This window comes from Sminthopsis crassicaudata, chromosome 5 (genome assembly GCF_048593235.1).
Source record: "Sminthopsis crassicaudata isolate SCR6 chromosome 5, ASM4859323v1, whole genome shotgun sequence".
NCBI lineage: Eukaryota > Metazoa > Chordata > Mammalia > Dasyuromorphia > Dasyuridae > Sminthopsis > Sminthopsis crassicaudata.
In genome coordinates, this window is record NC_133621.1 from 111852171 (window position 1) to 111865165 (window position 12995).

Consider the following 12995-nt stretch of genomic DNA (forward strand, 5'->3'; position numbering starts at 1 on the left):
CACATGTAGCTTTCTAAATTAAGACATCAAAATAATGACATTATTGTGAAACTTCTACTGGGCTGTATAATCCATGAGGCAATAACTAATACTGAAATAATTCCTTTCAAAAGGCACCTCACACATTCTAAAAGTTTTAAGTTGGTTTGAGGACTACCAAAAACACCATATCTCTGGCAGAATCTATTTCATGAGAGGAAAAAAGCAAATAATGTTTTCCTCTGGCATACTTTCAATTGACAAAGCACTCATTTTGCAAACCAAAGACTGAACAGCCACCTTGCTTTTGCCATCAGGACAGAGGAAAACTGCAGAAGGATGCAACCAGGTGAATTCTATTTTTTTGCTTTCCTCCACCCCAATTTAATTGTAAAAGCAAAATAAAGCTTTAAAAAAGCAGATGAGCTTCTTACGCATATGAATTGGGAAAGCTGTGGGCAGATATTCATTTCACTAAATCCTAACATCACCAAGTGGCAACAGGATCCTGTCTTTGTCATCACACAACTTGTAAACTTAACTTCTAAAACTATTGAAGGGCTTTCATAGTGCCATCACATGCGTGCCAATGAACAACCAAACTTAAAAAAAAAAAAAGCAATTTCAAGGCTTCTGGGGATAAAAGTCTGGGTGGCCTACCCTAAATGCAAGAGCAAATCCTTTGCATTTTGTACACTGAAAAACATTTTCTGAGAAGGGGTCTGTGACCAAAAAAAAAAAAAAACCACCAATAACTTTTGTTCTCTGACTTTCAATTAAAGCCTCAGACAGAGGCGTAATCATCTTAAAAGGAAAAAGATAAACAAAACCAAAATCACTAAGGATCTTGATGCCAAAGTCAGAATTCATATATTTCATGGAAAAAATAAACAAAGACCCTGAATTTATATATGATTAGTTTATTTTAAAACATGGGCACCAGCTTGATTGTAAGCAAATTTAGTCTATGATTTATGTAGTCATGAAATGACAATTCTCCTTTTCCTCCCTCCCCCTCTCCATCCAGCTAGAAAATGAAGGCTAACCAGATGCCAATAATTAAATGCAATAATTACTTTTTTTTTTTTTTTTTTTTGAGAGCTGTTTGAAAATTGCGGCAGAGGGGGAAGAGAATTTGGATTGGCTATTTGAGCAGCCACCTTAATCATAAACACAGGCCTGCTTAGTATATCAGAACACTTTTTCTTTGTTGCCAATTAATTTGGCATTCATTAAGCATCAAATGGAACTGAAGACTGGTGACATTCGCATTCATTAAGCATCAAATGGAACTGAAGACTGGTGATATTGTCAGGCTAGTATTTATGTGGCAGACAGCACAGAGATCCAGACCAACTGCCATGAATGCCAGCCACCCAGATGGTACACAGCTCACTACAGCATAGGGTTCTATAGACAACTAAGTTCTCTGGGACACCAAAATTTACCCAAGAAAAGTTTTATTTCCGCTTTCTATCAGCAAAGGTCTGCATTATTCAGAAAATGCTCTCTCATCTAGGTCAGACCAAGACTCCTTATCACCTGTGTCCCTTTCCCTTCATCAAGACCTCTAATAGCTATTTCAAGTATAAGGCAAACAATTTCCACATCAGACCAGTAATGAAATGCCATTCTCCAAAGTTACAGTATTTAAATTGACATTTTGGAGGCAAAAAAGGGGAAAAAAAAAAAAACACCTCCCTTTAGTCACCTCTTTCCATAACACTGCAGCACAAACCAGAAGTTCCAATTCCTTAATCCTATTGTCATTTGTATCAATGTTTTCTAGTCCAAATTAAAATGGCTAATTATCTTTCTGGTGACTACTCAGAAAATTAACACATTTTTCACAAGGAAAAGTTTTTTCCCAGAAGAAGAAATGAAGTTAGTGTTAATTTCAATTACTTCTTGATATCTATACTTTTAGACCCCACCTTGCTCAGGGAAGAGTACTAACATTCCCAAAAATGTAATCATGTGGAGATGCAGTACTCCTAGTGCCCAAAGAGTTCAACATTAAACCCAAAACATGGTTTTTTTCAATCCTTTGTTCTGCATTTATGCTCTATTTCATATTTCTTGGTAAGCCCTGACTCCTAGATTCTTTCCTTGTCCAAACCTAGACTGGAGGATGAACAAATGCAAACTCATTACTGGAAGTGACTCTGAAATGGTCAGCAAGATTAATAGCTTCAGTATATGGTACCTCTGTTACCATTTTAAACATTCAGCATAGAGGAGGGCAATATTGACCAGGTCACTGGCATACATATAATTTTTTGTCCTCTATTTCTTCAAGTTCTTGTCAAAACAATCAGCTGTTTGGCAAATTAAAAAAAAACCATTAACATTTTTCCCCCCTTGATCAAGCCAGGCAGTTTTTGGGGAAATGCTGAGATCTTATTTACAAATAACAACATACTCCAATATGGAGAATGTATTAACACCATCCTTAATTCTGGGTTCTAGTTCAAGTTGTAGAAGGCTTTAATTAGGACAGTAAACATAGGTTATTATTCCCCCCTTGGAAGAAGTACCTCTTATTAGATCCCTTTGATTTACTGCCTTTATGCTATAGTTTATGAGTTTAGGGACACTGACACTTATCTGAAAATTAGAATCTTTGTTGAGAATAAGTTATGGCCACCCAAAATTTCATCTACTATCAAAACTCCCTTCTATTCTTCTGGTGAAAGGGTACATATTTTTTAAAAAAAGAAAAAAAAATGAACCACTGAATATGATGACTGACTAATCCACAGTGATTTGTGCTGTTGCTTACATTTAACACTTACCAGAAATAAAAAGAAATGTTTCTCAAGTCACAGATCTCAAATCTACTTACTTTTGTGGCTAATTTTCAAGACAGTCAAAATATCACTGACACTTAGAACTCAGAGGTAGTTTGATTAGAAGAAACATTATTAAAAACATAGGAACAAGAACATATAAGAAACTATACACTCCCCCATTATGACTTGAGTTTCATTAACTTCTGATCTGAAACATACAATTACTAAGATATAGAGCAAATGAAGAGTCTTAAAAGCTAATGTTTTTTGTTGTTGCTTTTTTTTTTTTTTTTTACCTGCCCTGGGGAACTCTTATCATTACTAAGCGACCCCACTTCTATAGCTTTTAAATGATTCCTAAATGTTAAGAAATATTTTCCCCTTTTATCTGCATATTAGGGAATAAAAGAAGCAGGTTTGTTTCATCAGAACAATTGTTTCTATTTTTTTCTTCTTCTTTTTTTCTTTAGATAGTTTCACTCTCCTGGACAATGTTGACAAGCTAGTCTTGAGGAAACCAAGAAAAAAAAAATCTAAGAGAAATAGACTTCTCTTTAAAAATGATATTTTTTGTCACTATTAAAACTTTTTTTGTGAAATTTCCCAAGATGTTACCTCTTCAAAGAAACATAGGAAATCAAAATAATTAAAGGAAAAGACAAACAAATAAGGGTTGTCTAATATTAAAGAAAGCCATTCCCAAAGTACAAGGAAACAAAGCTGACAAACTAGCTTGGACATGGAAGTTTGCTCTCTAACATTTAAATTTTCATCTCTAAGCTATAAAGACCCTCTCTATTTACAACATTGTAACACTAACTAAGCCTTTGGCTGAAGGAAATGTGAAAATTCCCAGGAATTTTAAACCTAGTGGAATGCAAATGGACTGAATTCAAGAAAAGATATAACTGAACCAACTAGGTGAATTCTTGAGGCGAATCTCAGGAAATAAGCAGAATAGGATACGGTTAACTGAAAAAGTTTTAATGAACAACTAGTGCCAAGAATGATGTACTGCTGTAGTAAGAGCCATTGCTATCATCTCTTCAAGTTGTAGGTGTATAGTTTTGTGCTCTTCTCTGAATCACTAGAAACCAATCATTCCTCAATTGGTATTAAAAATGTTCAAAATGGCTAAGGAGGTAAGTTCACTTTTACAATATTCAGCTTTTATGTAAATATTCTTCACATTACTTACACTTAAATGACCTACAATTACCATTTAGATCCCAAGTGCTGACAAATAAGATTACAGGATAAACCCACTATGTAACTACTATCACAAGGTAGAATAATACAGCAATCTTAAACCTGAAACACATTCCCTATGAACTACTTATGAGCCCTACTAAGAGTAAGGGTGGACATAATTTCTCTAAAAACTTCTAGCTCAATTTCTGAAATTTTATTTGTTTGTTTTCAAATTTCTATTCTCTGAAAAGGTATTTTCTCTGCTAAGTTATCCTGAGGTGGCCCTTATAAAGCAGACAGAGAAATTTTCTGGAATGATTATGATGTCTACAAAATAATTCTTTTCTCCCCACTACATTTAGTACTCATGAAAACCATTCAAGAATGCAGTCTTAATGGCTTAAATAAATCACCATGCTGTGCTATAAAATCAACATTATATTAATGCTTCCTATCCACTTTTATTAATGAAACAGTTTCCTTATGCTTAGACACAAAGCTAGCCTAAGAAAATGATTTGTTTGATACTTACATTAATACTGATGGTCACATTTAACAAGAAGAGGTAGGTACATCAGCCTGAATTCCTTTTACTCAACCAAAGAAAAGGCCAACTTTTAATTAGCCATGCTGGCCACATGAGGTCTCTGTCACTCTATTCTATAAAGCTGCAAATGCAACTAGGATGTGTATCTGCAAATAAAACCATTTCTCATAAAGCCTAAAATCTGTAAATAGTTTCAGATATCCGATGCATTCCTGGAACAAAGTACCTATTTCATTGCAAAAAGAAATGGGACTGAGCTCAAAGATATACATTAATTTTTTGGAATAAAGTGATCATCAAGTCTGTTTGGGAGTATAACAAAAGGGTCACTAATGCTTCTCCCATCAATATTGGAAGCACTAAACTAAGGAATTAGATCAAGTTGTAATTTACATAAATTAGGCACCCTGAACAATATGCTTATTATAACAAACTGGCTTCCCTATTTGAATTATAATATGACAATCATTCTTTTGGGAAAATAGACACATAATCCCTTCCACAGATACATCTGCAGGTTTCATATCAGGCTTCATGTACAAAATGAAGACTACACATCTTCCTGAGATTACTAGGCATTATTAAACCCCCAAGCAGAGATATCAAAAATATCATGTTTTGATAACATCTAAGCAATGTCCCTTTCCTTGACTGCCTAATATTTTAAAATTTACTTGGAACCCATTACCTCACTGAAAGAAAATCATGTAAAAATTACATCAGAAAAGGAAATAATAAAATCCAAGTATAGTTCAGAAAAAGATGAAGCTGAGAAAAGCACATCTGCCCCTCCCCCCCCCATAAAAGTGCTAAGGAAAAAACTGCAAAACAATAAAAGACCACTAAGGATAGGAACTCAGTGTCCTCAACAACAGGATCCACAATGAGTTAATGACATATAATAAAGGTCCACAGCATTGTGATTATAAGCAATGGAGTGCAGCAGAATTTCATTTGGTTATACATCTAAAGTACCTTATGATTCATCAATATCAATTGAAATAAGCCAATTCCTATTGGGGACTAATTAAGCATCCAGTAGAATATAAAGTAACCATCAAATTTAGGTATTTTTCTTCATCTGAAACAAAACTCAATGGGATATAATGAAATTAATTGGTTGGTAGCAAAGCCCAAGTATTACATTTCTAAATGCCATAGAGTACAAATAATTTTATCAAATTTCTCAAATGTGTAAGTAAACTACACTTACTCAATTGGAAAGCCAGTTGGTTTTGCAGACATAATTGATGATGAACCACATGATCATTTGACAGATAATTTATGTTACCATTAAGTTATTAAAATCTAAAGTAATTTTTTCCCCACAAAATAAGATGTATATCTAACTGCTTAATAAATCTCTGATTGCTGTGGGGTGTTCAGAAAATTAAAAAAAAACTTAAAAATTAGAATCCATTGTAGTGAGAGGAAATGTACTGCTATTAATTTTCAAGAGAGGTAAAATCATGTGTTAAGGAAAGATTAAAAGAGGGACGTTGGAGTTTTATTCCTACATGATACCTTTTGAAAGCATAGGTCAGTTTCTTCTTTCCTCTCCAATATTGCTACCCAGGCACATAATTTCTTTAAGTGACTCTTGTACTGAAGATCAGTATTTCTTTTTTTTATGTTGAGCCTGTTTTAATTATGCAGTAAGTCATATGCTGTATACATACTATCCAAGGATGAGCATAAAGCCAAATCCAGGCTTCTGACATTATTCTCCATTGACTCACAGCACCACTTGTGAAAAACTTCATGAAAAAAAAAAAAAAAAAAAAAAAAGTTAAAGTAGAAAAACCTACTTGTCCCACCTGTAATTGAATTTATTAAATGAAGTGATTTCTGCACCATTTCTTTTCTCCTATTTAAAAGAAGGGTCTAGGTACTTAAGGAAATGACTGTAAACTGCACTCACTGGACAATGACAAAATGAGCCTTTTTACCTTTTTAAACTAGTTTCACAAACTAAGCACATAGAAACAAATACAAGGAGTTAAAGGATGTGTGGCTCTGCCAGTCCAAATGAAAAGCTGTGGCACACAGAAGGGCAGATTGCACATGCTGCCCTGCACACTCCACAGGAGAACAAGTGAGACTTGGACTCGATGAGTAGGCTATTTCTCAACTGGTTACTTTGTACTTTCTCAGTTTAAGGTTTATAGGAGCAAAAGCCAGATGTTATCAACATCAATAACTACAAAATATACTGTATCTTAAGATAGTATGTCAAATTCAGCCAGGTGCCCAGGTCAAAGTTTCACATTCTAGTTGAGAAGAGCAGGAATCTGAGCCTTCTGTTTTTGTTTTTTTTTTCTCATATTTCACAATGTAAGACTCAAGTCAACATGGATGTATACATTACCTTAACAAATACCAAGTGTCCTGCAGAATTACATAATTGCCACAAACAATGTCAGAAGTTAAAGCAAATGACACAGCTAAGAGTAAAGGGGAAAGGACATGAGGACTAAAAACAGCCAATTAAGACATACAAAACAGCCTGTTGCAGAAAAAAAGTATTTTAAGTGATGCCTATCCCATATGCCCTAACCATTCCCTCCTCAAGATAAAAAGGGACAGCTACCTGATTTTTTTTTTTTTAACATTCAATAACTCTTAAAAGTCAAAGGAAAAAAAAATTAAATGGAAAGAATACCAATTCTGCTTTATTAGCCTAATTTAGGTAGAGGGTGAGGAAAGTGTGGTGAACTGAGGGTATGAAGGAAGAGGGTCAAAACTTAAAACAGTGAGATCCCTTCAAAGATCTGCATCCTCTATCACTGCAACCTGTCAGTCAACACAGTCAAAAATCCCAAATACTGAACGTAGACTTCTTTTCTTCAAGGTGTGCGTCAAATGACTCTTCAGTTACAGTGTGATGAGGTCTACTAGGTTTCCTTTGGGAGGGGTCATGCTGTCTGGAAAGAAATTTACTAAAATATCAAAGAGCTGAGTTCTTTGAGCGTAGGTGTGATCCACGTCGGAAAAACCTAATGGGGAGAAACACAAAGAAAACACATCCAATCTATTTGAGAACTCAACCCATGAGAGACAGTAAAGACAGTTCCAAACTCTCTTTGGGCTACTGAAGTCATCAGACATTCCTATTTCTTAATTTTCATACAAATATTTCATTCAAAAAAATGTACATTCATGGTTGTTTCAGACATATTAAAAATTTCCCCAGGATGTTAATAAGAAGGCCTATAGTGAAGTTAAAATGAAATGAACTTCTGGGAATGGAGGAGAAGCTAAAACATCAGCAAACTGTCAGCCAGAAATGGTTTTAGGCAGTTCTGAGAATGAAAATACACTTGGTTCAGATATACTAAAAAATGATTGAGGTTTCCCCAAAGTGAGCAACAACTTATCAAAAATGTATTTCCTTTTATCTTTCTCTACTATTTAATTCTTGGATTTCATCTCACTCTTAAGTATTCCAAATGATACTCAATTCTTTTGGAAAATGGGTTATCTCAATAAAGGCATAAATATATCTAGCATTACTTAGAAATGGTACCACAAAAGAGCCATATAAATCATACGTTTTCATGTAGGCTGTTTCAAATGGATCAATTTTTATTCAAGTTTGGGAAGATCAGACTCAGGAGTACAATTATGAGCCTACTATATTTTACCTTACAAAATACAGGAGCAGAACATAAGTTTGCAAGGATAATGGTTTCCTGCTTCAAAATAATCATTACAGCAAGATAAGTTCATTCAATTTTAAGAAAGAAAATATGGATCCAGTTTCTGTGTTCTACTGTTATAGTATTTCCATGACAGCAATGATTTGTGAGGAACAAATTACTCAATGACTAAAATTGACTTATAAGACTTGTGATTTTGATCTTGACGGTTTGCCTTTAGTTCTGTTTGTAACATAAAGAACTAATGCCGGGAAATCTCATTTTCCTCCCAAAAATGGCACACCAATGGTTTCATCTATGCTTCCTACATTCAATACTAAATCTATGGACAAGAAACTTATCAATAAAAACACAAGGCTTAAGTTTTAGTTTGGTATTAATAGTAAAAAAGTAAAACGTCAAGCACAGTAGTATTGTCATCTATGAAATTTATAAAGCTTTCATCTAAGACTGTTAGTATGCTTTTGCCAAAAGACAATGTGCCCCTTCCAGAAGTAACAGAGAGAGAGAACACAGAGAGAATATACATTTTATTAAGTTATGCACTTATGTAGCATGAGATACTAACTATTCACCCCTTATTAAATGTCATAGGATTTCAGGACTGTAAATTTTTCAAGGATAGTATGAAAACTGGGTAATAACAAAATGCCCTTCAGACTCTGGATTTTTCCTATTTGTCACATGCCTTGCAAAAAATAAAACAATTGACTAAATCTCACCAGTGTTCTGCAAACTTTACCAGAACTCTGCAGGACATAGTTCCCAACAATGGGCTGTCTAATCTTAACATTCTTGCAAAGTCATTATTTTACCAAAAATAGCCAAAGAAAGAGGCTGATGTTATTTAACTGTTCCCCAAAGAAGCTCACTTTGAAAATATATGACAATGATTAACATCCATAAACTACTTTCTACTCTTTCACTTTTATAAATACTGTATAGACAGTGGAAAATATTTAAATATTATTTAAATCAACCAAAGAGAAGTGTAGAATTTGGGTTTATACTTGACCAAGAAGAATCAGGTACATCTTTATAAAAAAACCCACAAACGGGGAATGTGGTTGAGGTCAGAAGTTTGAGAGTGAAGTAAAAGCACTATTCATCAAAACCATATAGTATGAAGTAATGATGAATAACATCTGATTTTAATTTTGAGTTTCCTGATTGTAAAAAATAAGTAATTCAATATAAAATGAGATATCTAATAGTTCTAGAACCTTATGAGGAGAAAGAAGTGTTTCATCTTCAGAATGCAAGTATTGGTGAGGAGAGGAGAAACAAAAGGGGTGGAAAGAAAATTATTGTATCAAATGTTTACTTATAGTAAAACTGGCATGAAAACTCAATTCCTGAGCACACATAGTGGATTTTTTCATGCTTCAAATTCTCCAGTGTTAAAAATGAGACGTTATAAGTAAAAAGGACAAGACAGTGGAAAACATGGTAGGGATTCTCCCTTGTACTGTTTTCTGCTAAGCATCTGTTTCATGAGCTGCTGTGGCCAATCTTCACATTTAGCTAGTTTGGTCTAGAATTCAAGTACAGCATATAGAGCATTCAAAAAACTAGGATTAGCTTGGTGCCATAGTGAAACATCAGAATGAATAACACATTGTGTGTTAATCTCACTATGTGAGAACACATAGACAACTAGAGTGCTATCATAATAACTAATAATTACTATTATTATAATTACTACTAGCATTTATATAGCACTCTGAAGTTTGTAAAAACAGTTTTAAAATATTACCTAATTTAATCCTCACAAAAATCCTGGAAAACATGTTACTTTCATCTACAGTTTACAGATGAGGATACTTGCCCAGGGTCCCAAAGCTAGAAATTATATGAGGTTGGATTCAAATTCTGATTTTCCAGACCTGAGGCCCTTCCCCCATCCACTGAACCACCAGCTGATAGCCCTGAGATAGTAAAAGAACAAGATAATCTTCAGAATACTATATAGATCCTTTCTTTAGTATTATAGGAAAATTTCTCATACTATGAGAAAGCACTTAGCTCTGCATCAAGATAGAGACTACTCAGCAATAAAGTGTCCCCAAAGTACTAGCAATGAATCTGGCTATATTAGGTCATACCAAGGGGAATAGGAGATATTACGGGGTACAAAATATATTATCTAAAGGGGTAAAAACTAACTCTTTTGAGGCAAAATTCCTGGCATTTAAAACTTTGCCACAACCACTTTATATCCAGTTACTATCTAGAAATTATTATTATCCTGGAGGCTCTAATAAACCAAGTGAAGATATTTTAGCACATAGACCATCTCCTAATGTCATAAAAATTATGGTAGCTGGTTGAGATACTTTGGGCTCTTTTGCTATACCACAACTAGGCACCAAGACACTCCATTTCTATTAATAAACATGCAGAGGATTTCTTAAAGAATGGGACCCAATGGTCTCTCATACAGCACTGAGCTAGAAAATTCTTGTGACTTCCCAAAGTGATGGGGAATCACTACTACTTTATTATCATATTTCTTAAGAACTCACCAGGACCATACTTTGCAGAGGCAGGTGTCAGACACTCCTGCAGCATATTACTTGAAATGAAGCTAAGGGCACATGGCTAAGGGTTTCTAGGTACTAGGGGAGGTTCCAAGCGTTGATTCTACAGCAGCCATTCACTACCTTTTTTCTCTCTCTATCCCACTAAAAACAGTGGAATGAAGAAAACAATAAAATGTAATCAAATTGTTTCAATAGAATAATGTGAGAAAAAAATGACATTTAACAGATGTCCCAAATTGTCATTTGCAAAAGGTATTCCAAAAGAAAGGTAGTTATAAAATTCAGTTAACCATAAGTTCACTTCTACTATAAAATTAATTCTATAGATCAAATATTGGCCAAATGCTAACACTAAATAATTCCTTAACAACAGTGGGTCAAGTTAAATTATTTCATGAATATAGTTTACATTAGTACATGAAAGTTGTAGAATTCCAACATGTAGTGTCTAGAGATTAATGATTAAAACTCAGAACAATGAGATAGCAATTAATGCATTTTCCTAACAATAAGAACTGAAAAACCTCAAACTACATAAGATATGAGTGCTAGATAATTATCATTATTAATAATAATAACATGTTAACATTTATCAAATACTACCTGCCAGGTGCTGTGCTAAGCACTTAAACAATTATTATCACATAAAAGATAGTGCTATTATCTTACAGTTGAGGAAACTGAGGCAAATAAATGAAGCAATGTGTCCAGGGGGACAAAGCAGTCTGAAGTTCTATCTGAAATCAAGCCTTTCTGTCTCTAGGACCAGCAGTCTATCCTGCGTCCCAGTTAGTTGGCCGCAGATTTATAGCTTACAACATTACAAATAATTCATGTTTTGGTGTTGGAAACCCACTAGCTAAAATCAGCTTAACAATGGAGGCCTCAAAATGTACAAAAAAGAGCTCTGAAAAAAAGATATTCCTGAGTACTCTCAAACATTAGCTGGTGTGATCCGGAAGAATCAGTCTCTATGTCTGTCCTACATACCCTCTTTGCTACCTTCAATTTCATTGCCCACAGAACGAGCTTCAACCATCTGCACACTTATCACAGTAAATGCATTAGCAATACTGCCGCTGGATTCCAAAGCAACGTGATACAAATTACTTTGTTTTGACCAAGCTTCTGTTGCCTTCTGTTTGCATAATAGCACAGCATCTGGTGTAACAGGAGCTGCAAACTGATCCATGGAGACCCAGATCTTAAGAACACTGGTGACTGACACTTGGAAAATAAACTTAAAGCAAGACTGCTTACAGGGACCAGACATATTGTCTTAAAATTGTGTGTACTCCACACCCTAAGATAGTAAAGGAGAAATGCCATTTGTTTGATGGATTAACACCTAACCTCAAAGACAATGTATTTGAAAGATAACCAAATGCAGTCTTCCCCAAAGTGTATGACATACTGAATAAATGAGTTGCACTTGAAGATATACATACCCAGTGCTGTGAAATCTGAGCCAGACTTGAACAGAGCTGAAGCTAGGAGCTGAAACTGCAAAGAAGAAAAAATTAGAACCAAGTGTAAAAGCTCACATTAGAGCGATAACCCTGATAACTCTAACCCTTGAATAACAATTGAATGGGTCTATCTGTATAATTTTGATCAATTTTATCACTAAAAAGTGGAAGAAAAAGTAGCATATATGCTTATTTTGCTGCTGGACCACTTCTCATCTATACACACAAAGCAGAATTTGTTTCCTCTTAAAAATCAATAGTACATTAATGTGTTCAAATGTAACACGTCTTTGGATTTCAATAATTATTAACTTTTTATATGAATGCATATTCTTACTTTCCCTGTCATTACTTTAAAAATAACTCCATTAATAGTGCACAAAAGACAACAGTTTTAGAAGAAAAAAATGATAGCAAACCAACAACTAACAAATGGATTATATATTCCAGAAAGTTGTTTGTAAATTCATGGTCATGTTCTCAGAGCAGTCCAGCAAATCTCTTTAGCTCCTACTGAAGCTATCAAATATTTTATATTCATTACAAATCTCACACAAGCAATGAAAAATGATGGGAACTTCTAGAATACTAGCAATTAAGCAAAAGTGGGCAAAAGAAAACTTTTCAATATACTTTGAAAGCTGGCATTTGAAGAAAAGGTTTAATTGGAGGGTGGGTTCATATAGTTCTTCATTTGAGACACTGGTGTCACTAGGCTAAGGCAATTAAAGTTATTGCGGGTGAGCAATTGGTCTCAGTTGTTTGGATGTATGTAATGCTTACAAGCCAAACCTTTGAAACTCAGGGACTATTTA

General features: G+C 34.4%; 1 protein-coding gene across 4 annotated transcripts in view; it reads right to left on the bottom strand.

Moving 5' to 3' along the window:
• Positions 1-7154: 7154 nt before the first annotated feature.
• Positions 7155-12995, bottom strand: part of MKLN1 (muskelin 1) — a 215949-nt gene continuing 210108 nt past the window's right edge. For 2 of the 4 annotated variants that reach the window (XM_074267933.1, XM_074267932.1), the window contains 2 exons: positions 12160-12214; positions 7155-7505 (listed from right to left, as the gene is read on the bottom strand). In XM_074267933.1, the coding sequence (XP_074124034.1) occupies positions 7384-7505; positions 12160-12214 (177 nt within the window). In that variant the 3' untranslated portion in view covers positions 7155-7383. Of the gene's footprint in view, positions 7552-10693; positions 10853-12159; positions 12215-12995 lie in introns of those variants that run through there. The other 2 variants (XR_012482324.1, XM_074267934.1) reach the window with 2 other exon arrangements.